Source organism: Microplitis mediator, chromosome 10, assembly GCF_029852145.1.
Source record: "Microplitis mediator isolate UGA2020A chromosome 10, iyMicMedi2.1, whole genome shotgun sequence".
NCBI classification, from domain to species: domain Eukaryota; kingdom Metazoa; phylum Arthropoda; class Insecta; order Hymenoptera; family Braconidae; genus Microplitis; species Microplitis mediator.
Window position 1 is genome coordinate 16,977,778 of NC_079978.1, and position 26,632 is coordinate 17,004,409.

Consider the following 26,632-nt stretch of genomic DNA (forward strand, 5'->3'; position numbering starts at 1 on the left):
TGCAATGTCAAGCAATACGCGATTATTCTCACGTATATATCGCGAGAATAAGATAAAAAAAATTGTGAACCTTCACGATAAAAATAACCCGAGACTAAATGTATGATATTTTTTACAATCAGTTTAATGCAAGTACTTGGACAGTGAGCATCATTGGAACATTCCTTGTTTTATTTTTATATATACGATAATTTCATTTGTAATCATGAAAGTCGCGGTAGTGGGAGGTGGAATTGTCGGATTGACAACAGCATTAAAATTAAATAGTGAATTAAGAAATAGTAATATTACAGTACTCGCTGAAAGTTACGATGATCTTGTTAGTTATGTTGCTGCGGGACTCTTCAGAGTTGGTCATACATACTCTGGACCAACAGAAGAAATAACTGAAAAATTGATAAAGGATTCTTACTCATATTACGATGAAATAACGAAAAATTATGAGCCTATTCAAGCGGGTGTTGGTCAAAGTGAAGCATATATGTTTTCTAATTTTAGTACTGATATTGTTCAGGTTGATAATTTTAAATTTATTATGTTTTTTATTAGTATATTGTGTGGCAAGGAATCAAACAAGACGATTTCAGACCAGAGTAAAGTTGAATGCTCGTCGAAGGCGAGAGCTGACATTAATTGTCGTCTGAAATCGTGTTTTATCCCGTGCCGCGTGCTATTTTGTTCATATTTCCTGCATTGATACTGAGAATTTAAATGTCTGGAGACAATCAAAGCATGGTAATGTTTGACCGATTGCGTAGCAAAGTTAACGCTGTATTTTGAATACGAAAATTTCAATAATTAAGCAAGGAAAACCATAGCTTTTTTTTTTTTAATTTAACAATTTTTTTGTCGGAACTTAGATCATTCCCTGGTCAAAAATAAAACTTGGTTTAGACTTGGTCGTCTTAAATCGTGACTGAGTAAGACCAGTTAAGTCGAAACCAAGGCGAACTCACGCAACTCGTCTTGGTTTCGACTTAACTGGTCTTACTTAGTCACGATTTAAGACGACCAAGTCTAAACCAAGTTTTATTTTTTTAACCCGGGTTTTGAAAAGTCCTGCACTAAAAGTTTAAATATACCGTAAAATACGGTATACCTCTACGAAATATTTGCCGCATTTTGCGGCAATTTACAGTAATGTACGGTATTTTACGAATTCCCGAGTCGAAATTTAGAGCCCACTTAGAGCCTTCTAAAGTCGGACCTATTTCGGACTTGGAGGCTCTAAATAGAGTCTGTTTCTATGTTAAATTAGGTCCGATTTTGGTCCCTGAGGTGCTACAAATTTCCGTTTTCGGCGCTTGCGGGCTCAATCTAGGACCTGATGAAAATTAAAATTAGGTCCGATTTAGGGCCTGTAAGCCCTAGTTTATTGTAATAATAATAATATTAATAATTATAATATTAATAATAGTACCATTAATAATAATACTCATATTATTAATATCATTAGCATGATTAATATTGTGATTAATAATAATCTATGTTACTCTGGGTTTTTTTTAAACTTGAAATGCTTAAAATGATTGCAATTAAAATTATCAAAATATATAGCTAATGCTGTTAATAGTTTAATTTTTTATAATAATCAACAACTCATAAAGATGTCAGATGACTAATCTTATCGTCAATTTTAGCGCTAGATTCTGTAATAAATAAAAAAATTATTATACGTAATGAATAAATAATTAATTAATGTGACTGCTGAATTTAATTTCAATATAATTCAATATTAATAAATTTCGTTGCATGTCAAAAAATAATGCTTACAATTAATTTTAAAAAATTTTTAACTTTTTTTATCATCATAAATTATTTAATTATAATGAATCGAAATTTATTACGGGACTAATATTGTCGGACTTGAAGGCTCAAAATCGGACCTGTCAGTGAATGTTAGGACCTCTAGGTTCTAAATCGGAGCTACAGGGCTCTAAATCGGATCTATTCAGGGCTAGAGGGACCTATATAGGCTCTAAATTTCGACTCGGGTTATGGTAAAGTGCGGTAATTCAGCGTAATTTGTGGCATTTTTTCCGTAAACAATGCATGCTTTTTTATTTCACAGTTTTACAATGAAATACTTCGCTTTATGGTAAAAATAATATTTTTTGCCGTAAAATACCGTAATTCTTCCAAATATCGTAAATTGCGACAAATTGCGGTAATTTACTGTTATTTGGATCCGCCGGGGAGATAATGTGGAATTAGTATATTACGCACCGAGGGAGAAAAGTAGGCGTTCAAACTCGCGTCTGTAATTGCCTACCCGTCTGTAAGTGCCGAAGGCGACTTTCCTCGCGGTGAAAAGGGCAGGAATTTAAACTTTTGGTGCAGGTATTGTGAAAAATTACTCAACACGCATACATTAATTGGTATTATTATAAATAGAATAAATTAATGGAATCAGTGGTACCGATATATCGCAAAGCAACTGATGAAGAATTTAATCTGATTGGTAAAAATCATAAGTATGGTTGTTACTTTACAACAGTAGTCATTCAATGTCAACATCACATTCCTTGGGCAATGAATAAGTAAATATAATATTTTCTTAGTAATTTCTATGAAAAATACAATTTTTTTATTTTAACTTATAAAAAAATATTTCAGATTAAAAGCCGAAGGGACGAACTTTGTGATTAAAAAAATAAAATCATTGAAAGAATTAGCCGATGATTATGATTTTGTTTTTAATTGTTCAGGATTTGGTGCTAGAGAATTGTGTAGTGATAAAAAAATGATACCGATACGAGGACAAGTAATAAAGGTACATGCGCCATGGGTAAAAGCAACATTCTATAGTGAAATAGATACATATATAATTCCTGGTGTTGATGGTAGTTGTACTCTCGGTGGTACCCGTAATTTTGAAACATTTAAAAAGATTATTTGTCCATATGATACGAAGTCAATAAGAGAAAGATGTGAAGAATTATTACCATCATTATCAAAGGCAAAAACTTTAAAACATGCTGTTGGACTTAGACCTCATAGAGAAGGTGGAGTTCGAATTGAAATCGAGAAACTATCAAATGGTCGTCGTAAAACTAATGTAAGTATGTTTATTAGGGTGGTGCTTATGAAGGTCACTTTTGAATTTTAATCATTACGACCCCTCAAACTCTTCCAAATAATTAGAAAAAAAATTCCGGTAAAGTTCTAGCTCTTAATTTTAATACTAACCCGGCCTCAAAGACAGCGGAAGTTTTAAATGGAAAAACACATGGATTTTTTTAAAATTAAACTTTAAATAATCATATTTCTGGTAACAATTGATGAAAAAATTTGAAACTTGGCACGAACTTAGTTACTTGTATGATGTTCGAAAGGATGTAATCGAAAATTTTTTAGACAGCTATTTTCTTACTTCTAGACTCAAACGAATTTCGGTTTTTTGACTTCCCGCTCAAAAAATAAAAAATTTTCAGAGAAATGGAAGTTATTAGTTTTGGTCCGATTTTCGAAAACCAAGTTTTGAATAGATCTCGACGTTTTGAGGCTCTAGGAATCTATTCTGACTATTTTCAAAAGGATGTCCGAGCTAGCGTATGTATGTGTGTACGTACGTCTGTATGTAAATATTTTATAACTTTTGAACGGATTAACCGATTTGGCTTTTTGAGGTAGCGTTTGAACGTTTGAAGCGGCTCATTAATTCCAACAATTTTTGAGAAATAGATTATAATCGATACGGTACTTTTGAAGATATTTCGAAAATAAAATGTTTATTTTTAACTTCCCGCTAAGAAAATTGTAAATTTTCAAAAATTCGGGAAGTTATTGGTTTCGGTCCGATTTACGAAAATCGAATTTTCATCAGATGTCAACGTTTTGAGGTCCTAGGAAGCTATTCTGACTAATTTCACGATGATGTCCGAGTGTAGGTATGTATGTATGTACGTACGTATGTATGTATGTAAATATTCATAGCTCTTGAACGGATGAACCGATTTTGAACTTTAAGGTGTCATTCGACGCGGCTTGTCAATATCTTGAAGCTGTGAGAAATTGAGCTTGATCGGTAGGGCTCATTCAGAGATAGTCCAAAAATAAATTTTTTTCAAAATGTTTTTTTGGATAACTTTTAATTTGCTTCATTGATTGATTCCCAAATGGAATGGGCTCTAGAGCTTTATAAGCCGCGTCGAATGCCACCTCAACCATCAAAATCAGTTCATTCGTTCAAGAGAAACCGTTGTCGAAAGAATTAAAAAAAAAATTTTTTTGACATATCTCAAAAACGACTCGATAAATCGAATTCAAAATTTGATCAGCTTTAGAACTCGAAGAGCTCGAAAATGTATTCACAAAAATGTTTTTGAGGTTCTTGAGCTTGAAAACAGCGGGAAGTTTTGGGGTGGCCCGCAGGGTCAACTGACAGACCGATTTTTTTTTATAACTTCTAACTTACTCCATGGATTGATTCCAAAATCTGATCAGCTCCAAAACTTCATAAGCAGCATCGAATACCACCTCAATCATCAAAATTTATTCCTTTGATCAAGAGATATCGTTAACGAAAAAATTTCAAAAGTGTTCTTTTCGAATGAAATAAAAAAAGGTTCAATTGAGTATTTCCTAAAATCATTGAATGTTAGTGGCTTAAACACTGCGTCGGATGCCACCTCAAACGTCAAAATCGGTCTATTAGTTCAAAAGATATCGGCGATGAAATATTTAAAAAATAACAATTGTCCTCATTTTTCCAGGATAATTCGCTATAAAATTTATCAAATGTTCCCAAAATTGGACGGAGTCTACCATTTTATAGTCTCTTTCGATCACTGCAGATTTTATAGCAATCGTTTCATTAGTTTAAGTAATATTATCAAAAACATATAAGAAAAATCACGGTATTTCACACTTTTCTCGGATATTTTATATATTAACGCTCTCATCTGATTCGAAACCCACAAAACTGTCTATTTAAATCGCGTTCATTGATTTTTGTACAAATTCATCGATTTCACTAAGCAAAATCGTTAAATAATTTGAAAGAACTGCTTGTTTGAGCGGAAGAGTTCAAAAATACGTATATATTAAAAGATATTGCCGAGCTCGTCAAGCTTGAATAGATATTTTGACGCGTATTTTCGAGCTCAAAGAGCTCTTTCCATAGAATAACTATAAAAGTTTTTATTAAATAAAACCACATTCGTAGTATTGTTCATCGACATATCAATCTAGCAAACTTTTATATTTGTCTAAATTTGACAATTCATTTCCATAAATATTATCACTATTCCTGTAAGTGTTAAATATGTTAGGTGATAAAAAAATATTTATGTTAACTGGGGTTAATAATATATTTTATTGACTAAATACATCAAATAGTTGAATAAATCCACAAAAAATTAACCGAATGATTTTTACGATTTATATAAAATTTAGGTCCAAGTACTCAAATAATTGTCGGAATTGAAAGATTTCAATGCGTATATTAATTACAATTGCTCTCCATAATTTTTTATAAGTACTTTTAATAATTTCGCTAATCATTTCGAGAACGAAACTTACTAATGAAAAGATCAAACCGATTGCCAGTAAAATAAATGCAAAGGTGACATCTTCAAATTCTATCGGCCGGTAGTAATTATGTGTTGATATATCTTTTTTTTCAATATACTCGGCAACTAGTAATTCATGTACTAGTTTCCACCATTTATCGTAACTTTGTGATTCGTGTAAACGCATGGCAAAATTATTAACGCGATCATTCAATGGCCAATTATTACGCATTGTCAGTGATGCGAAACTAAATTGTAAGCTATTCGCAGAAAAGTGTAATTTGTATTTAGCAATTAGGACATCAAAACTTTTTTTGAACCCAATACAAGCAATAGATTCACTGGTGTGAATGTTTTTTTTACAACCCAAATTATCAAATATTACTTTATTCAGCAATAATGGATCTGTAATATACTCTCTACATCCTTCCCTAGCATAAATTACTGTATAACGCGGGTCTTTTAGATCATCTAGAGTCTCGACATTTTTTCTGTACTCGGGTTTTGTCAAAAATACTGCCAGATGACCAGAAAATGTCGCCTGCATTATCAAAAAATATAAAAATATTACAAAAAAAAATATTCGCATCTTTGCCGTGTCCATTCGGGTGTAAATCGAATTATTTATCAGCAGTCTCAGGCACTCGAAGATAGCAAACGATAATCTTGAATTTTTTTTTGTTCGGTTCGATAAATAAATAACAATAAAAACCATTAGCAGAATAATTGTTGTAGCAATGATGGTTAACCAGCCGTAGAAATCAAACATTTTTTCCAATGGTGTCATTAGTCCGCGATTGTGGGTCACTATAATATCATCATTAAATACTATTGGATATGACAAATAATAATAATTGCTTATAATCATCGTTTTATTGTACGCACTATACAAGATGGGATATAGTACCAGATCTACTGAATGATAAAGCAAAGGACTGTTTATGAAATATTTTCCATTACTGTTGTGAACATAAACATAAGTTATGTTCAGCGTTATGTTCAGAAATTCCATTAACCACAATCCGACCGTTCCCATGTATAGGCCCAATGTTTCATATAAATATTGATCATTAGTGTTTCTAGTTATATATTCATCAACAGGGCCATTTGAGTCGTTTCGGTTGTTTGATGCTCGTAGTACTTTTATTGCGTAGCCATTTAGATATTTTGTACGATCAAATATTATATTATCACATATATTTAAACCTGTTTAATATAAATAGCAGTGTTAAGTTTTATAATAGACATTTAAAGCATTGAAAAAAAGTTTATTCATGTCAATCCGTCAGTTTTAACCCAAGTTACAGATATTTTAGTATTAAACTAAGCTCCTGAACTCTTGGGTAATGAATCTCGTTCTCGGTAATTATAATTTCATTAAATAAATTATATTAGACTTACCGTTTAAATTAAACCCAATTTCCTGGGAATAGTGACCTACAAAAATTCTCCAGTGACCGTGATAATCATAAAAATGAAGATCATCGACTTTATACCAAAATGGTGGTGCATAATCAGCAAAAGAATTAAATGTTATTATATCAATTATATTTTCTACATATTCTGACATTGAACATATATATACTTGACAATTTTCAAAATTTTGTTGAAATTCTTTTAATATATTTATTACTTCTAATATGTCCAAAGCCTTATTCTTACTAAATATAAACATTGTTTTGATTTTTAATACCAGCTTCTGGTTAAATGAATACAAGACAGGAAAAACGGTAAGGTTATCGACAATTATTACAAAAGTTCTTATTTCTTGATACGCTATAATTTCATTTGTTATTTCGTATTCATTAGTCACAACAATATCACTAATTTCATTTGGCAATTGGAAATTTTCACCATTTGCCCAATATCCAACTGTTCCCAATTCCGTTCCGCAGCTTTTAAACAAATCTCTCTAATTGTAAAAAATAGAAAATTACCAAATCAATAAGCTAATTATGGTTGTTATTATTAATTAAGTCATTAGATTGAATATTCACAAACATGCAAGCGCTGACTATAGGGTGCTCTGAGTCCGAGAACCGACAAAAATTTTTTCGGGCTTTAGCCTACGCGTTAATATCGCATTAAAATCGTGATATTAATCGAGTATTGAATAGAATAAAAATGACACACCTCATCACTATACTTAGTTTTACTACCATAGATTTATTATTCATCTGAAATAAGTATCCAGCTGTTTTTTTTAACTTCCCGCTATGAAAATCAACGATTTAAAAAAAATCGGTCTATCGGTTGACCCTGCGGGCCAGCCCTAAAACTTCCCGCTGCTTTCGAGCTCCGTGAGCTCAAAAATACTTTTGTCTGCCGTTGTTTTCGAAAAAAAAACGTTTTTTATCATTTTTCCTCCAACGATATCTCTCAAACGAATTGACCGATTAAGACGGTTAAGGTGGCAATCGACGCGTTTTATTGAGTTCTAGAACTGATTAGATTCTGGAATCAATCCATCGAGCACATTACAAGTTATCCAAAAAAAACAATTTTGAAAAAATTTTATTTTTGAAATATCTTCAAACGCACCCTACTTATCAAGCTAAATTTATTACAGCTTTTAGATATTAACAAGCAGCGTCGAATGACACCTTGACGATCAAAATCGGTTTATCCGTTCAGAAGTTACAGATATTTACATACTACGTACGTACGTACAAACACACATAGATACACTTGGAAATCATCTTGAAATTAGACAGAATAGCTTCCTAGAACCTCAAAACGTCGAGATCTGATAGAAATTCCATTTTCGAAAATCGGACCGAAACCAATAACTTCCCGAATTTTAGAAAATTTTCAATTTTTTTAGCGGAAAGTTAAAAAATTTGGAAAGTTATTGTCACCCCGGTTTCAAATATAGAGTTGTCATCAACTGTCGATGTTTTTAGGTCTTAAAAAACTATTCTGGCTATTTTCAGAGTGATGCCCGAGAGTCTGTACGTATGTTCAAAGCTTTTCTATAACTTCTTAATAAAAAATAGAAAAAATGATGAACACGTTCTTTGTAAAAAATTAAATTATCACCAAAGTCAGTCGGATTATTTTTTTTCCGAAATTTTATAATCGAAGAGTTCTTTCAATAAATATTTGATTCATAATATTTTTCGTACCATCATTTTGTTGAATAAAGTGACGCCATTGTCATTAATTGTTATATTTATTTGTCCAATTGCAAAATTCATCAAAAGACTCCAACTCAATATTAACTTACTCATTTCAATAACTCTAAGCTTTTTAGTCGGATTTCAACTGAAACCTTTTCTATTACATGAAATAAATATAAAGGTTTTTTTTTAAATAAAACCATCTGCGCAATATTTTTTATCGATATATCAATCTAGCAACATTTAATATTTATCCAAATTTGACAATTCATTTCCATAAATATGACGACGTAACTATTAACCTTGCCACTGTATGAATAATATATAATTATTTGTCCGATCGATGATTATTTTTTTTTTTTTAATTTCCCGCTAAGAAAATTGAAAATTTTCAAAAAAAAGGAAGTTATTGGTTTCGGTCCGATTTTCGAAAATCAAATTTTGCACAGAACTCGACGTTTATAGATCCGAGAATTCTCTATTTTAACTATTCTCAAGAGGATGTCCGAATGAATGAATATGTGTACGTACACTGAAAAAACAGATATCTTGAGTCAAGAAAATATTTTTGAAGACAAACGTTTTCGGGAACCAAGTCAAGATTTTCTTGAGCCAAGAGAATTCGTCTTGGTTGGAGAAGATTTCTACATTATCTGAGAAAATTTAGGTCTCCAAAAAAATTTTCTTGAATCAAGAATATTTACCTTCAGTCGAGAACTTTTTTTTTTGTGTGTACGTTTCCTATGTGAATATTCTACAACTTTTGAACGGATTAACCGATTCGGCTTTTTGAGATGGCGTTTGAAGCGGCTCGTTAATTCCAAAAATTTGTGAGAAATTGAGCATAATCGGTACAGTATATTTAAAGATATTCCAAAAATGAAATTTTTTCAAAAATGTTTTTTTTAGATAACTTCTAACTCGTCGTCTTTATGATCTCTTTCGATCACCTTCCAAACTAATGTAACTTGTTGCTTAGTTCAAATCATATTATCAACAAAAAAATTTTAAAAACACTGTTTTTAATATTTTTTCAGATGTTTTATATATTAACGCTCCGATCTGAGTCAAAACTCATTTAATTCGTAATTTTGATCACTTACATTGATTTCTGCCTGAATAAATTTGTTTGTCGAAAATTGAAAAAACGCTTGTTTGTTAATGATTTCCGATTCATAAATTTTCAAATTTCAACACAGAACGTAACTTGTTTGAGCTTGAAAAGCTCATAAAAAACAATTACATGCAAGAGCATTTTCGAGCTCAAAGACCTCACACCATTGTTTTCAAGCTCATTGAGCCCGAAAACAGTGGGAAGTTAAGGGGCTGACGCGCAGGGCCAACCGTTGCCCAGATTTTTTTTCTTTTTTCCAATTTATTGCTGTTTGTCGACAATTAAAGAAATATTTGATGTTCTGTTATACATACGGGTTTTGTTTATACTAATTTCGAGACCAGTGATTGAGTTTAACAATTTTTTTAATTGCGAATCAATGACTTATATTAGATTCATTTATTTTTAAATGTCATAGAATAAATATAAAATTACTCCCAGATTTTGTCTGTGATTATAGTATATGTATTAAAATATATTAGAACATATAATTTTATCTATTTATGACAAAATCTTAAGCTGTTTTAAAGCGTTGGGGACTTTTTTCTATGTTCAAAAATCGTTATCATAATTCCCCAACACTTCAAAACAGCTAAACGTTTTGTCATAAATAGATGAAATTATTATATATATATATTCAAAGTTTATCTTAAAAAAATACATGTGTTTTCCCATTTTAAACTTACGCTGTGCCGGGTTAATGTTAAAATTAAGAGCTGTAGCTGTTTAAGAGAAATTTCTTTTTAATTATTTGGAAGAGTTTAAGGGAGCGAAACGGTTAAAATTCAAAAGTGACCTCCATAAGGACCACCTCAATGTTTATCATAGCAGATTATTAATAATTATCATAAATAAGTGCTGTGAAAAAAACTAACAATTGACATACCTTTTTTTTCGTTTTAAATAAAACAGGTCGTTCATAATTATGGCCATGGTGGATATGGAGTTTCTACAGCACCAGGAACTGCTCAATATGCTGTCGAACTTGCAAAAGATTATCATAAGTCTTCGAATTCCAAATTATAAATTAAAAGAATTTTTCTTTTTATTTGTTATACATAAATATATCAATAGAAAATAAGTTTTTATTATTTTATTAATGCATCGAAATCAAAATTAGCAAAACATGAAAATTCATTTGCTAGATTATTTTTATGATGCGGTTGGAAGTCACATTTTTTAACATTTAAAAGTTTTTCTGCTAAATCAGCCATTAGTGCACCTAATAAATAATATTAATAATTAGTTGTAATGTATGGTTTGTTGGCTAACACTAATTATAGATAAGTTTTTGTTTCATTTATTAATACACTGGTCACAAAAATTAAGGGATAGAAAAAAAATTCGAAATTTTTGGGTGATTTTCAAAAATTTCAAAAATTTTTCTATCAAAAGCCACTAATTTTGCCTTATATAGAGAATGTTTTCCAGTTTTGAAAACCCTACTTCTATTTTCTGTACGACCAATACGTTCGGAGTTATTGATTATCAAAGCCGAAATGGACTTTTTTTCTTTGATCAATGATAACTCGGCGCCGAATCGTCGTAGAGACTTTTTGACGCCGGAAAATTAAAGGGCATAAAATTTCCTAAAAGAGTCATAAGGTCTGATTATCCCAAAAAATTTATTGAAGCCCATAGACTTGTTGGAAGACGAGCAAAAATTGTGAAAATTTTTTTTTCGTCGGTTTTCTTATGATTACTCCGAAACCGTGCATGATAAAAAATTTAAGGTCCAGATCTGAAAACTAGAAACTTGAGACTACAATTTGCTTTTTTTTTTTTTCTACGACCATTTTTCACTGAGTTACAGCATGTTGAAAATCACCCAAAAATTTCGAATTTTTTTTCTATCCCTTAATTTTTGTGACCAGTGTATATTACCTGTACATAAAACAATATTTTTTTTTGATAAAAATTTAATCGTCTCAGTAGTTTTTGTAAGACATTCTTCTGATAAAAATGGTGGATCCGCAATCACAAGGTCAAAATCACTAGACATTTCTTCAGGTACATGGAGTGGAAAATTATAATCATATGGAATGAAGTCTGATCCATAAACAGAAAACCTTTGATCATATTCAAAAATTTTAACTAAAAATATAAATTAATTTAAGTCAATTTTAAAATCTTTTCTTTTTTATTTATAAAAAATATTAAATTCTAAAATAAATGTAAATTAATCTATACTTGTTCTGTTTCCTGCATCTTTTTTTAACGCTCTATATAATGTTGGACATGAAATTAGAGCTATTTTCCCATCATTGTTAGTAATACTGAGAGCTGCTGTAGTTATTGTATTAACCGTTTCATCATCATACCAGAATTGACTTAATTGCTAGAATGAGATATTTATATCAATTAAAATAATGTTATAGATAAACTTGTAGTAATTATGCACAATTATATAACTACTTATTTTTTTTTTAACTTCCCGCTAAGAAAATTGTAAATTTTCAAAAATTCGGGAAGTTATTGGTTTTGGTCCGATTTTCAAAAACCGAATTTCTAACAGATCTTGACGTTTTGAGGCTCTAGGAAGCTATTCTGACGAATTTCAAGATGATGTCCGAGTGTATGTATGTGTGTACGTACGTACGTATGTAAATATTCTATAACTTTTGAACGGATGAACCGATTTTGAACTTTAAGGTGTCATTCGATGCGGCTTGTAAATTCCTACGAGCTTCTTATGATATTCCAAAAATAAATTTTTTTCAAAAATGTTTTTTCTGGATAACTTTTAATTTGCTCGATGGATTGATTCCAAAATCTATATTTTTCAATATGGATGTTAATAGTTTGAAGATTCTGGCGATTGGTTTCTACTAAGACTTTTTTTTTCTAACAGCCTTGATAATTCTAACTGCATCAATTTTTCGCTATTGAAATCAATTTCTACAAATTTTTTTCAAGATGGCTTTACAACCGCATTCGCGTCGCGTCACTTTTTCAACAGTTTTGACAGAAAACTAAATTTGTCGGATTTCTTCAGTCAAAAGAAAGAAAGTGAAAATTTTTCCAGCTTTGTGACGAAATTCCTTGACATTTCCAGGTTTTCCAAAAATGTGGCCACTATGATACCACAAAATTTTCAATTCCTCATATATTTTACACAGTTAGAAATTCAAAAATTATATATATCAAGCCTTTTCCAAAATATCAATAAAAATATTTTCAAATAAATGAGTGTGAATGTAGAAGACATCAGACGAATTTAAAATTATGAATAAATAGAGTAAATAATTAATAAAATTAAATTTAAAAAAAAATCACTTATTAATTTCAAAATTTTCTAAATGCGCATATTTTAAAAATGTAATTTTATTAATTATTTACTCTATTTATTAATAATTTTTTATTTGTCTGATGTCTGCTGCATTCACACTCATTCAAATAATTTTTATTAGCAGGCGGTTTTTCAAAGCTGCTGATTTAAAAATTAAATTCCCGCTATAATTTAAAAAATAACTTTATCAATTGCAGATACTGAAGATATTTAACTTACCCAATCTTCATCGAAAACATTGTTATCAGATGTTTCATTGTCACCGTCTATTATCGTTTTACTTATTTGTTCTTCTCTTTGTTGACGTTCTGCATAAAATTCCTGTAATGCAGCCATTGTTGATTCACTTAACTGAGGAATTTCATCGTCACTGTCTGTCATGATGACTTTTAAATTACTCTTTTCTTATTTTTTTGTCAAAAAATTGTTTCAATATCAGCACGAGGTCCAGTCGGTCTTGATCATAGAGTATATAACATAAAAATTCTCTGCAGACTGCAGTAATCACAAATGATTGACACGAGGTCCTGATACAATGAATACTTAAATACAAGACAAGAAAAATATGAAATATAAAAATTATTTAAATGAATTTCCCAACACCAGAGTGCGCTCAGAACAGAAATCACATACAGATCCTCTAGTGACTACTGAACTTTTCGGTAGATTTATTATTATTATCAATTTATTGTGCAAACACTTGACCACGTGTTTTCAGACGAGTTATAAGGTTACATTTTTGTATACAAGAATAATATAAAAACAATCCTATTAAAAGCGTAAATTAATAAAACAATAAAAATGTATCTGATGTATTATTTGAACGAGCAAGGCGAGCGTGTGTACACACTAAAAAAAGTTGATCCATCTGGAAAACCAACAGTAACAGCACATCCTGCTCGATTTTCACCAGAAGACAAATATTCAAGAGAAAGGATTACAATGAAACGACGCTTTGGATTATTGTTAACTCAACAAAAAATGCCAGTATATTAAAAAGTATCGTCACATTATCAATTTAAAATTTTGAAACATCAAGAATTATAACAAAATTTATATTCGCAATATTTCTTTGTCGGTATATGAAAATTGTAATTTTTTTTTTATAATCTACTGATATGTTTTTTATAACTTGTTTACATCTAAAACTAAATAAAAGTTTTTAAATGTATCAATAATTTTGTCTTGTCATTTTTCAAAAATTTTTACTCTTAAGTTTTAATTTTAAATCTATTAATTATATTTTTATTTCGAATTTTAAATTCAAATTTTAGAAATGAGTGTAAATGTAGCAGACATACAATTTTTTAATTACATATAAAAAAATTAAATTAAAGTAATGAAATTTTGAAAAAATCCATGTATTGAATTTTGAATTTTCTAAACATGCATTTTTTTTTATTTTTATTTTATAAATATTTTAATTTATTATTTCAAAGTTTTAAAAATTGTCATATGTCCGCTGCGTAATTTATCACACGTGGGGTATTGGTATATATACATATATATATATATATATATATATATATATAAACATAGTTTTGTAAGGTTTAGTATTCGTTTGTGTCATATATTGATAAATGATTGAATTGTTTTAAAATAATTAATATAAATTTTAAAAAATGGAGACTGATCTAGACCTTGAAATGTTTGAATCTTTAAATGATGCATTTCGTTATGGATCTTTTAAATCTAATGAACAACGCAATGCAACATGGACTGTACTGACAGGTTAGAATTTATTTGAAAGTATATTTATTTTGTTGAATAGAATAAAAATAAATATGACAATTAGTGTAAATTTTAATAATTTATAAAATAAAACATAAGATTATTATTTTTTTATTACATTTCAGAAACTTGTGATGTATTAATTAATTTACCTCCAGCAGCCGGGAAATCTCTGTGCTTTCAATTACCCGGTGTCATGTTTCCTAATAAAATTACGATAGTTATTGTGCCAGATAATAATACATTAGAAGTATGTTAATTTATTAATAAATATTGTAAATAGTAGATACTAATAATATATATTATATATTTATTAATTTATTTTCAAGGAACAAGTCGAATATTTGGAGAATAAAAAGATTGATGTTCAGTTTTTTAATTCAAAATTTTATAAGAAAAATTTTGAAAATTTTATCAATAAATTAAATGATGGAAATTCAGTACCACGATTCATCTATGTCACCATTGCAGTATGCGCTTCGGATTTATTCAAAGTAAATCGAAAAATTGTCATATTTTATTTATAATTCTGCGTAAAAAGAATTTTTTCTAATGAAATTCCAAAAGCTTTCGATACTTAGAATTTTTTGAAACTTTGATACTTTTGTCAACAAGCGAAAAATATTAAAGTAATGATGAGAAAAAATTCAAAAGTCACAATAACTTTACACTAAGCTCAAAACCAAGTATTTTTATTTTAAAATTTTTTAAACTTATTTTGGTTTTTTAATAAAGTTTTTTTGAATTTTTCTTCATATCACCCGTGGAGAAAAATGAGTGCCAAAAATATTCCAAAAGAGTTCGAGATGTGGAACTTCTGAACTTAATACAGATTACAACTTTTTTTGAAATTTTGTAATTTTGATAATTAAAATGAAAATTTATCTAGGATTTTACATGAGCGAGTTTTAAGTAAAAACAAAACCTCTTGAAAATGTATTTTTACTAAATTTTATCCTCGTTCCGAAAAAGTTCCCATTAGAAACCAATAATCTCATAAGAATCAAAAAACGTTCATAAAAAGTTTCAAATTTGAGGTTTTTGAACTTTTTCGAAACGAGAGTAAAATGTTGTAATAATGCGTTTTGAGAAATATTTTTTAAAAACAATATTTTTTACTCAACACTCGCTCATGTAAAGTCCTAGATAAATCTTTTTTTTTTTTTACTGTCAAAATTACAAAAGTTCTAATCTATCTAAAGCTCAGAAGCTCTACATGTCGAACTTTTTTGGAATTTTTTTACACGGGAATTATTTTGATAATTTTTATTTGTTCACAAAAATTTCAAAATTTGTTAAAAAAAAGTCGAAATCTACAATCACTGAAATTTTTAAGAACAAACAAAAATACAGACAAGAAAAAAATATCCGACAATCATCAAAAAAGTATTCAGATATAAAAACAGAACACGGTCACATCAAATTTTTAATCCATTATTTTTTTTTTAATTTTCTCGTCCCGCTAAAAAATCTACACCATTTTGAATTTAAATTCTGCATGAAATGTAGAAATGCTTTTTGAATGTTTTAAAAGCAATTTTTTCCTCAAGAATTTAAAGGAATTTTTTTATTTCACTGTATAATTGGCTTTTTTTAAACAGGAATTAATCAAAAAATTGTATGACAAGGATTTGATATTAACGTTTGTTGTGGACGAAGCACATTGTGCTAGTGATAAATCAATAGATTACAATAAATCATATAAAGAAATAATTCCAATAAGAGATAGTTGTCCAAATGTACGTTTAATAGCATTGACTTCAATTGGTACTGGAGATATTAACAATGATATTAAAACTTCTTTAAAAATGTTGAATGCTATTGAGAATAATGGGAGTTACAATTGGATTCGACCAAATATTTATATAGATGTTAAGTTTAAAGATATTTTAGACCCTTTTGACGACTTGACACAGCTGATAACTAATTTTAAACAAGCTATGGACAATTTTTCGGGCATTATTTTTTGTCGTAAACGGGAAGAGACAATATTGGTTGCTAATGAGTTATCACGACGAGGGATACCTACAGCCTCATATAGTTCAAGTAATTAATTATTTGTAACTATGTATTTTTTTTATAAAAAAGTATTCATTAGTTTATTTACGAAGTTATTTTATTTCAGAGCTGGATCACAATGAAAGAGTTAAAACCAAAAAAGATTGGATGAGAGGAAAAGTTGTGATGTTGGCTGTAACTCATGGTTTGGGAGTTGGATTAAATAAATTTGGTGTTGGTTGTGTGATACATTGGTCTTTGCCATTGACTATGGAACAATATTACCGTGATGTTGGTCGAGCTGGAAGATTTGGTGGAAAAGCGCTCAGTAGAATTTATTTGGGAGTTGAAGACTGGATGAATGCTCAGTATCTTATGATGGGAAAGTCTAGTCATCTTTTTTCAAGTTTTGAAAACGTCCTTCAATTTTGCGTCGCTGATGCGTATGTTTTACTTTTTTTATTTATAAATATTTTAAATATTACACTGTAAAAAAACTTGGTGGTGTAGGTATTAAAATGTTCGGTTTTAAATTTCAACGACGAAAGCGGTGTTAAAATAACACCGCTGTTAGTTTAAATATTTTTTACCGGTGTTAAAAAAATTTCCAAGTGTTAAAATATTTTACTTTGCGAATATTTTTACGTACTCGATCACGACTTAAACATAATTTTTGTTAATTAATTAAACAAGGGGGGAAGCTGGTCTGAGATACAAAGAAAAGAGGATATTTTTTTTTTCAGAGTACGTTCTTTATTAAAATTCTTAAAATTTGTGACATTATTCAGCATCATTTCAAGAATATTCTGTGAAATTTTAATAAAAAAATAATAAAAAATAAGCCAGTGGTAGTGGGGAGAGCCGAGTCACCTAAAAAAAAAAAAGTCTCCATGCCGTAAGCCGGATAAACTCTTGACTGCTTCACTTGTAATCAAAAAACCAAAAAGATTTCTTTGGTAAATAAGTTTCTCTTAGATGTGAACGAAGGATTTTTAACTTTCCGCTAAGAAAATTGAAAATTTTCAAAAATTCGAGAAGTTATTGGTTTCGGTCCGATTTTCGAAAATCGAATTTTTATCAAATCTTGACGTCTTCAAGTTCTAGGAAGCTATTCTGACTGATTTCAAGATTATGTCCGAGTGTATGTACGTACGTACGTATGTAAATATCTGTAACTTTTGAACGGGTGAACCATTCAAAATTTGATCAGCTCTAGAACTCAATAAAACGCGTCGATTGCCACCTTAACCGTCTCAATCGTTCAATGCTTTTGAGAGATATCGTTGGAGAAAAAATGGTACAAAACGATTTTTTTCGAAAACAACGGCATACAAAAGTATTTTGAGCTCGAAAATGTATTCACAACAATTTTTTCGAGCTCGATACAGCAGGAAGTTTTCGGGCTGGCCCGCAGGGTCAACCGATACACAGATTTTTTGATTAGGATAGTGATGCATGACGAAGCGTGACTTGATATGAGTCATACATGGTCATGTATGCTCATGCCAAGTTACTCTCAATTGTGCATAACCATTCTCTCTGTATTATATATTCTCATCCATGATTATACATGAATAAATGATCATTCATGATTAAGTTTGGTCATGCATGACTATTCTTTCCTAGTCATGCATGATTGGACATGATTTTTTATAGTCATGCAGTGTCATGAATGGTCAGTTGTGATCGAGCTTGATCATGCACGACATTTCGTGAATCATGTGTGACTATTCTTTCTTAGTCATGCATGATTGAGCATGATTTTACTTGGTCCGGCATGCCTTTGCATGAATCATTCAAAGTCATGTGTGATCATTCATGGTTGAGCTAATCCATGTATGGTTCATGCATGATATTGCATGAATCATGCACGACTATTCTTTCCTCGTCGTACATGATCATGCATGAGTGAACGTGGATTTTCATGATCATGCGTGCCTTTGCATGAATCGTACAAAGTCATGCGTGATTCATGCTTGATCGAGCATGATCGTTCATGACGATTTTTTCCTGGGATATTTTTCTCATTTTTTTCATATTTTTTTTAAATTTAGCTTCGAATCCTTTGAATTACTAAATTCTAATAAGATAAAATAAAAGTAATTGACTATACTGTGCAATGTAATTTATTGCACACATAACAGATGAGTTACAACTTTAGATTATCTTTCGCTACAATTGTTATAATTTTTAATAATGTGTTATAGTCTTCATCAGTAATTATTTTCAAAAGGTGGATGATTTGAAACGTCACATTCTTCATCAGGTAAACGTTGACAAGTAAGTACGGGGGGCACTTCACAAACACATTTTACGCACACAGAATTATAATCCGTAGCTTGATTAAGTTCATCTCCTTGATTCATTGTCAAGTTACCGAATTTACAAGTTAAATCTACAAATGAGTACATGAAAAAAAAACTTAAATCTCTTGATTAAACAATATAAAATATATTTTTTTAAATTGTATACCATGATTGGCTTCACTTAATGAATTATTTTTGATAACCACGTCTTTGTCGTTTTCTAAAAAAAAAAATAACAAGAAAGAAACAATTCTCGCCTAATGTTTAATAATAATTAACTAGGGGTGTGCGAATATCGTTCGAATCGAATCGAATAATTCGAAAAAATTAGAATAATTCGAAAAATTTCAATTAATTCGTAAATTTTCGTATAATTCGCGAATTATCGAAATATCACTGGATTTTCTATTGTTTCCAAGTTGAATTCCATTACATCGTGTATCAAAATATTCTACTTACGAATAATAGTATACTTTTTGATTAAAAATCAATTATCCGGAGAAAACAATTGTTTAATTTCAATGCATATTCATCTCTGTCAGTAACATAAAAAATCTAGATACTATTATTGGCAAGAGATCTTTTCAATTCATTTTGGTTGTTATAATTATTAATTTCCGTTTGAAAAAAAATAAATAAGAAAAAAGTTACACATGCAATATTTTAAAATTCTCGAAATTAATTTCTCCAAGTTTTTTTTATAGAGAATTTTAAAATATTGCATGTGTAACTTTTTTCTTATTTATTTTTTTTCAAACGGAAATTAATAATTATAACAACCAAAATAAATTGAAAAGATCTCTTGCCAATAATAGTATCTAGATTTTTTATGTTACTGACAGAGATGAATATACATTGAAATTGAGCAATTGTTTTCTCCGGATAATTGATTTTTAATCAAAAAGTATACTATTATTCGTAAGTAGGATATTTTGATACACGATGTAATGGAATTCAACTTGGAAACAATAGAAAATCCAGTGATATTTCGATAATTCGTGAATTATTTGAAAATTTACGAATTATTTGAAATTTTTCGAATTATTCGTGAACTTTCGAATTATTCTAATTTTTTCGAATTATTCGGGAACTTTCGAATTATTCGATTCGGATTTCGAATCGAATATTAATATTCAAATCGAAACGAAGAATTCGTAAGTTCGAATTATTCGCACACCCCTATAATTAACTAAATTAATATTATATATTTATTTATCAATAAAAACATACGGCATCTAGAAAAGACGCTACAGCTAGTTTGTGGTGATTGAGAACTATAATAAACCGGAGCACATTCATTAAAAATATCGGAAGCATGACGGAAATCGGGGCTACAATAAGGATGTTTAGGTTTTGCACAAAAAGGCTCAATATTTTCTCCTACAAAAAAAATATTTATCAATTAATTCTTTCATAATTGTTATTGATATTTAAATTCTCATAAATTAACCTTTGTATCCAGGTTGGCAAACGCAATTTAAATTCGAATCTGATTTTGCTTCAAAATTTTCACCTTCTTTATATTCTTTACCATCAACTTGACATGTTGCTCTATCTTCTTGATTCTCAGCTGTTGAGTTAATTTATAAATATTTTATCTATTATTCACTCTTTTAAATACTTACGACAAACTTCTTCGCCAGGACAACATTCAAGAGGACTGTTTTTACGATAACAATTAGGTTTCACAGGTCCAAAAAAACAATCTACTACAGCACACTTAAATACTGCACTATTATATAATTAAAATAAATAGAAACAATATTAAATTTATAATTAAGAAAAAATGATAAAAATAATGATTATTTTTACTAACATGCCATCATGTCCTTCTCTACAAGTACATCCGATATCGCAAGGGTTCGCATGTTCCTCTTTAAGTTTTTCTCCAATTTCATATGTTTCATTATTGACGTAACATTTTTTTTTAGATCTTTGATTCAAATTATCACAATCATACTTGTAAGCACAACAATCGCCTGATGATTTATAAACTGGCTTACAGTTTAAGCTCTCGTAGTATGCAAGCGGTCCAGGGCATTTTGATTTATCGCAAACTTATAGAATAAATAATAAGCATTAAATAATATCAGTGCAATAATAATTATTATGATTAAAGTATTATATGAAAGTATATAAATAAATTTACCTTCGTCAGCAATAATGCCTAATAAAAATGTACCGAAGAAATAAATTAAAAAAAAATAATAATTTAGTTTCATTACTAATTACAAATTACGACTTAACGGCCACAATCGATATATTGAACAAGTCAATTGTATATCGTGTTATATAGTATGTTGCAAAACAAAAAACAGTTATAGTTCACTATCTATTTAGCAATTATCCTTGTGAGTATTTTTAATCATTAAAACTGCACACAACAATTAACTACATATTTTATGATAAAATAATCAGTAAATGTTAGTTAAAAAAAAAAAAACCATAACTAAATATATAATATAAACGAACTTTTTTATGGCACGTGAAAAATATTTACAATATTCGAACTACATATTTTTTTATATTCCATACTAGCCAGTAATACTTCCGTCTACTGTGTTGGGCATTAATTTAAGTTTGACGTTATCACTTTTTCTTATGATGAAGACGATTTTTGTTTTAAAACTTTAATATAAAACAAAGAAAGCAATCTTTTATAAATACTAGGGTGTGCCATTTTGAGGCGACTTTTTTTTCAACAAAAAAACAGGCTGAAAACTTGAGGGAAGGTGGGAAAAGAAACCTGTTAAAAACGGAGCTCTTAATATTAATATTTAGAGGTGACTATTTCTAATTTTCCATTTCCCATTTAAATAACATGGGAAAAAAAAATTTTATTTATTTATTTTTCTAGCTCGGCATTTGCATCTCATATAAATAAGTCCGTAGCATATTCTTGTAGAGAATTTAACGCTCTACAAAGAAGGGCTCTTATCATTTTTTGATAAATCCATCTGATCGAAAGTTATTGAAGCTGGAAGTCAAATCTATAATAAATTTCCAGATCTTTTTACTTTTCCAGCAAAACTATCAGATTTATCAAAAAATGTCATAAGAACTTTTTTATAGACAATTTTAATCTCTACAAGTTATTTGTAATAAAGTTCATTCGAATTCCGCATTGTTTTCTAGTTATTTTCATTTTAATGTCAAGTTCTCAGAATAGATTAGAAGACTATTATTTTTAGGAGCTTGGCATGAAAATGAAAATAACTAGAAAACAATGCGGAATTTTAAAAAACTTCATTGAAAATAATTTGTAGGGAATAAAATTGTCTATAAAAAAGATCTTATGACATTTTTTGATAAGTCTGATAGTTTTGCTGGAAAAGTAAAAAGATCTGGAAATTTATTATAGATTTGACTTCCAGCTCCAATAACTTTTGAATGGATGGATTTATCTAAAAATAATAAGAGACCTTTTATGTAGAGCGTTAAATTCTCTACAAGAATATGCTATGGACTCATTTATATGACGTGCGAATGCCGAGCTAGAAAAATTAAAAAATTAAAAAATTTTTTTCTCATGTTATTTAAATTGGAAATGGAAAATTAGAAATAGGGACCTCTAAATATTAATATTAAAAGCTCCGTTTTTAACAGGCTTCTTTTCTCACCTTCCCTCAAGTTTTCAGCCTATTTTTTTGTTGAAAAAAAAAGTCGCCTCAAAATGGCACGCCCTAATAAATACATTAATTTTTCAAGGACTTTTTCGAACTGGTTATACGTAAAGTATTATCTTTATGCAAGAATATTTAGCAGTTTCCGTATTAAGGGTCGGCAATACTGACTGAAATTCCGGATTTTAGATTTCTAAGTACGTTTCTAATATCTAGGAGACCCGAAGGATGAAAATATTCCAACGCAAAAAAAAAGTTAACTTGATTTAAGTAAAATATTATTGAACCAAGAATATTAGTTTGAAGAATACCAATTTTTTTGCTTCAAAAATATTTTTCTTAGGTCAAGGAGTTTCAAGATTCTTAAATCAAGCTTTGTCAATGCTTGGTTCAAAAGTACCCTATGCAGGAGCTGCCAGAGTTTAACGAAGGGACCCTCCTTGGCTCAACACTGGGGAACCTAGCTTTGGCACGTCTAGATTGGTTCATACATTTACAACTAATAATTAAAACATTTTTAACTTCCTGCTAAGAAAATTGTTAATTTTAAAAAACTCGGGAATTTATTGTTTTCAATCCGATTTTCGAAAATCGAGTTTTCATCAGATGTCGACGTTTTGAGGTCCTAGGAAGCTATTCTGACTATTTTCAAAAGGATGGTCGAGTGTCTGTATGCGTGTGTGTGTGTGTGTGTGTATGGATGTAAACTCTTCATATCTTTTTAATGACTTGACCGATTGAGATAGTCGAGGTGGCAAAGAGTTTGTTGGTCGTTAACTTTTCTGAAAATTTCAAATCGATCAATCAAATGGACTAAGATATAGAAGAAATACAAAAAAAAAAATTTTCAGTTTTTTAAAAATGTTTTAGAAATGGCTCGATCGATCAATTCCGAAATCTGATCAGATTTAGAACTCAATAAAACGCGTCGATTGCCGCCTCAACCGTCTCAATCGGTCAATGCGTTTGAGAGATATCGTTGGAGAAAAAATGGTAAAAAACGATTTTTTTTCGAAAACAACGGCGTACAAAAGTATTTCGAGCTCAAAAATGTATTCACAACAATATTTTCGAATTCAAGGAGCTCGAAAACCGCGGGAAGTTTTGGGGCTGGCCCGCAGGGTCAACCGGTAGACCGATTTTTTTTTTTTCAATTAAACAAAAGGAAGAATTTTAGGCAAAAATCAGAGTTTTTTGATTGCACCTTTCCGAAAATTCAAAAATGAATATTTTATTTATTCCTTCGTTCAAATCCAAGATAAACTTAAGTACTAAAGAAATCTTTTTGGTTTATTAATTTTAGATCAAGCAGTCATAAGGTATCCTGCCTACGGCATGGAGACTTTTTTTTTAAATGATTCAGTTCTCCCCACTATCACTGGCTCATTTTTAAATATTTTTTTATCAAAATTTAGGAAAATATTCTTAGAACGTTGCTTTATAATTTCACAAATTTTGAGAATTTTAATAAAGAACTTACTCTGAAAAAAAAAATCACAAAAATATTCTCTTTTTATTTTATCTCAGACCAGCTTCCCCCTCAAATAAGTATACAGCAGAATCGAAATTTCTTGCAAATAATATTCATTAAATTTCATGTACTTGACATACGAATTTCAGAAATCTAGATCCAGTATAGATTTTTTACTTTTCATTTCGTTTTTTTATTTTTGTTTCGCGAAAAACATTCCGATCTCTAGGTACATTAAAATTTTATATTTTTTTATATCCAATACATTTTTTTTTTCAAACTTTTATATGTAAAATTTTTTAACACCGATTTAACACCACCAAATTATGCCACCTACACCGATGTTATTCCATTTTAACACCGCGTCGCGCTAAATTGAATCCTTTTTTAACACCGCTCTTTTTACAGTGTAAAGATTTATAGAAAAAAAAATATTTTTTTTTTAGATGCAGACATGTTTTATACTCAAAATATTTTGGATTCAATGCTGAGCCCTGCCAAATGGCATGTGATGCTTGTGAACGTGATAGTCATTATGAAAAATCATTGGAAAAATTTAAAATTTATAACAATCAACGTCGACTATTACCAAAACATTTAAAATTACCAATTACAGAAATATACAAACCCCAACCAATTCGAATGATTAGAAGGGAAAAAGTAGATGTAAGCATCAATTAATTAAAAAATTACAATTATAAAAATAAAATCATGATTTTTTTTAGGTCAGAGTTCACAATTATCGTCAATTAGTTCTTGCGTTGAGAAATAATTTTAAAAGGGCAGAAAACTTAAATAAATATAATAGTCAAATTGAACATGAGAATTTATGTCGATTAGCAAGAAATTTAGAGTATATTGCATTTTCAACAAATCTAAAAATGTCAAAATACTGGAGTGCCATACGTCGTGCGGTATGGATTTTAATTATTTTATATTAATAATTTATTTACATCATATAAAATTTTTTTATTGTTTACAGTCGAAGTCCATTCATGATGACGCGATATCAAAAACTCTTTCTAATTATATCAAAAATTACAAATTTAAAAGTGAATAAAGATTTTTAAAATATTTGAGAATAATTTTTTTGTGAACAGAGTAATTAGTGTAGTACCTGTTTTTTGCATGCTCCCTAATAGTATTTAATTCCCCTCATATATTTCAATAGTAAAATAATTTTAAAAAACAATTATTCCTGTTTTTTTTTTTACTGATTAAATGGATTTATTGACTAGTAATAAGCCAGTTACTTTAAATTCATAAAATTCTTAGGTAAGTTTCATAGAAATTTATCTTCAGTCGGACCTCGTTACAAGACTAATCCCCTCAATTTGCTACAGTGTTTTACGAGCATTCATTTGTCGTCTCAATAATTCGTCTCTGGAAAGATCTGCCTCCTGAGATATTAAAATCAAGTAGGGTAAGAGCACCAGTACCCAGCCACTTCATATTAAATTATATCTATATATATTAGGGTGCTTCATTTCGGAGCCAGATTTTTTTTTTTCAAGTGCATGTGGAAAAAACTATAGTTCAACACAAAAAAAAAATTTTCGCGCATGGAAAAAAATCTATGTCGATTACAGACCTAGCTCATTGAAAAATTCGATTTTCCCATTTAAATGTCATGGGAAAAATTTTTTTTTTAGCTTTAAGGGGGATAGCCACTGTGAGGATCGAACAAATAAGTGATTTTCGGGAATTTTTTTGACTGGAATAATAAAGGAATTTGAGGATCGTTTTTTTTTGTTTTCTAAAGTATACATTGAAGATAATTCTCCTAAATTTTCATTAAAAAATATCATGTTGTTATAAAGTTATAAGCATTTTTGTGGAGCTACAGAAAAATTTCCCCCACCACGGTGTCATCTCTAACTCAAAAACGAATTATCAGAAACAAAAAAACCAAACGGCGTTGTAATCTGTATGCATGTGGTTATCGATGCACGTAGGGGATTTTGAAAATTTGGATTTGAAAAAAAATGGCGACATATTAAAAATTTTTTCGTTATTTTTTCTCATTTTTTTGGATTCAAACAGCCCTAAAAAATCTTAAAAATCAAAATTTTCAAAATCTCCTACGTGCAACTTTAGCTACTGAATAGACGAATACGGCAAAAAAAAAAGTTGCGAATCGGTTGATATTTATGCAAATTACAGATGCCACCAGTTCAAAAAAAGTAGTTTCGAGAAAAATGCGTTTAAAGTTTTTAGTCAATGCAACGGTCAGTTGACGCGCTGTCACAAAAATGACTATAACTTGAAAAATATTCGGAATTTTCATATAAAACTCTAGATACATATTTTTGAACATATACACTTCGATTTAATAGAAAAAAAAAAAAATTTCACAGTGGCTATCCCCCTTAAGTATTTTAAACCTCGTTAACAAATAAATGGATCAAATAGACTAATACATATTTTTTAGGAAATTGAACGCTCTACAAACAGGATTTCTTATTATT

The 26,632-nt window shown here is 29.5% G+C and overlaps 6 protein-coding genes across 6 annotated transcripts; 3 read left to right on the forward strand and 3 right to left on the reverse strand.

The window, feature by feature from the left end:
- Positions 1-110: 110 nt before the first annotated feature.
- On the forward strand, positions 111-10,799 carry LOC130676543 (D-aspartate oxidase). The gene is made up of 4 exons (XM_057482856.1): positions 111-514; positions 2,395-2,540; positions 2,617-3,058; positions 10,659-10,799. Exons 1-4 carry the CDS (start codon positions 206-208, stop codon positions 10,770-10,772), a joined length of 1,011 nt encoding a protein of 336 aa, XP_057338839.1. The 5' UTR covers positions 111-205; the 3' UTR covers positions 10,773-10,799.
- On the reverse strand, positions 5,309-8,273 carry LOC130676542 (uncharacterized). The gene is made up of 2 exons (XM_057482855.1): positions 6,915-8,273; positions 5,309-6,719 (listed from the first exon to the last, which is right to left on the reverse strand). The coding sequence occupies exons 1-2, from the start codon at positions 7,186-7,188 to the stop codon at positions 5,383-5,385; spliced, it is 1,611 nt and encodes a 536-aa protein (XP_057338838.1). The 5' UTR covers positions 7,189-8,273; the 3' UTR covers positions 5,309-5,382.
- Positions 10,800-10,834: 35 nt separating the features above from the next.
- On the reverse strand, positions 10,835-13,573 carry LOC130676544 (EEF1A lysine methyltransferase 1). The gene is made up of 4 exons (XM_057482857.1): positions 13,255-13,573; positions 11,937-12,084; positions 11,631-11,840; positions 10,835-10,968 (listed from the first exon to the last, which is right to left on the reverse strand). Exons 1-4 carry the CDS (start codon positions 13,414-13,416, stop codon positions 10,835-10,837), a joined length of 654 nt encoding a protein of 217 aa, XP_057338840.1. The 5' UTR covers positions 13,417-13,573.
- Positions 13,574-13,710: 137 nt separating this feature from the next.
- On the forward strand, positions 13,711-14,213 carry LOC130676545 (H/ACA ribonucleoprotein complex subunit 3). The gene has a single exon (XM_057482859.1). The coding sequence runs from the start codon at positions 13,837-13,839 to the stop codon at positions 14,029-14,031; it is 195 nt and encodes a 64-aa protein (XP_057338842.1). The 5' UTR covers positions 13,711-13,836; the 3' UTR covers positions 14,032-14,213.
- A 364-nt stretch (positions 14,214-14,577) lies between these two features.
- Positions 14,578-25,300, forward strand: LOC130675932 (ATP-dependent DNA helicase Q5-like). Its single transcript, XM_057481841.1, has 8 exons — positions 14,578-14,766; positions 14,892-15,016; positions 15,096-15,260; positions 16,368-16,812; positions 16,892-17,207; positions 24,611-24,830; positions 24,890-25,078; positions 25,147-25,300. Exons 1-8 carry the CDS (start codon positions 14,658-14,660, stop codon positions 25,222-25,224), a joined length of 1,647 nt encoding a protein of 548 aa, XP_057337824.1. The 5' UTR covers positions 14,578-14,657; the 3' UTR covers positions 25,225-25,300.
- Positions 18,887-21,378, reverse strand: LOC130675933 (kielin/chordin-like protein). The gene is made up of 7 exons (XM_057481842.1): positions 21,220-21,378; positions 20,887-21,127; positions 20,696-20,802; positions 20,521-20,640; positions 20,301-20,450; positions 19,237-19,290; positions 18,887-19,159 (listed from the first exon to the last, which is right to left on the reverse strand). Exons 1-7 carry the CDS (start codon positions 21,290-21,292, stop codon positions 18,978-18,980), a joined length of 927 nt encoding a protein of 308 aa, XP_057337825.1. The 5' UTR covers positions 21,293-21,378; the 3' UTR covers positions 18,887-18,977.
- Positions 25,301-26,632: the final 1,332 nt, after the last annotated feature.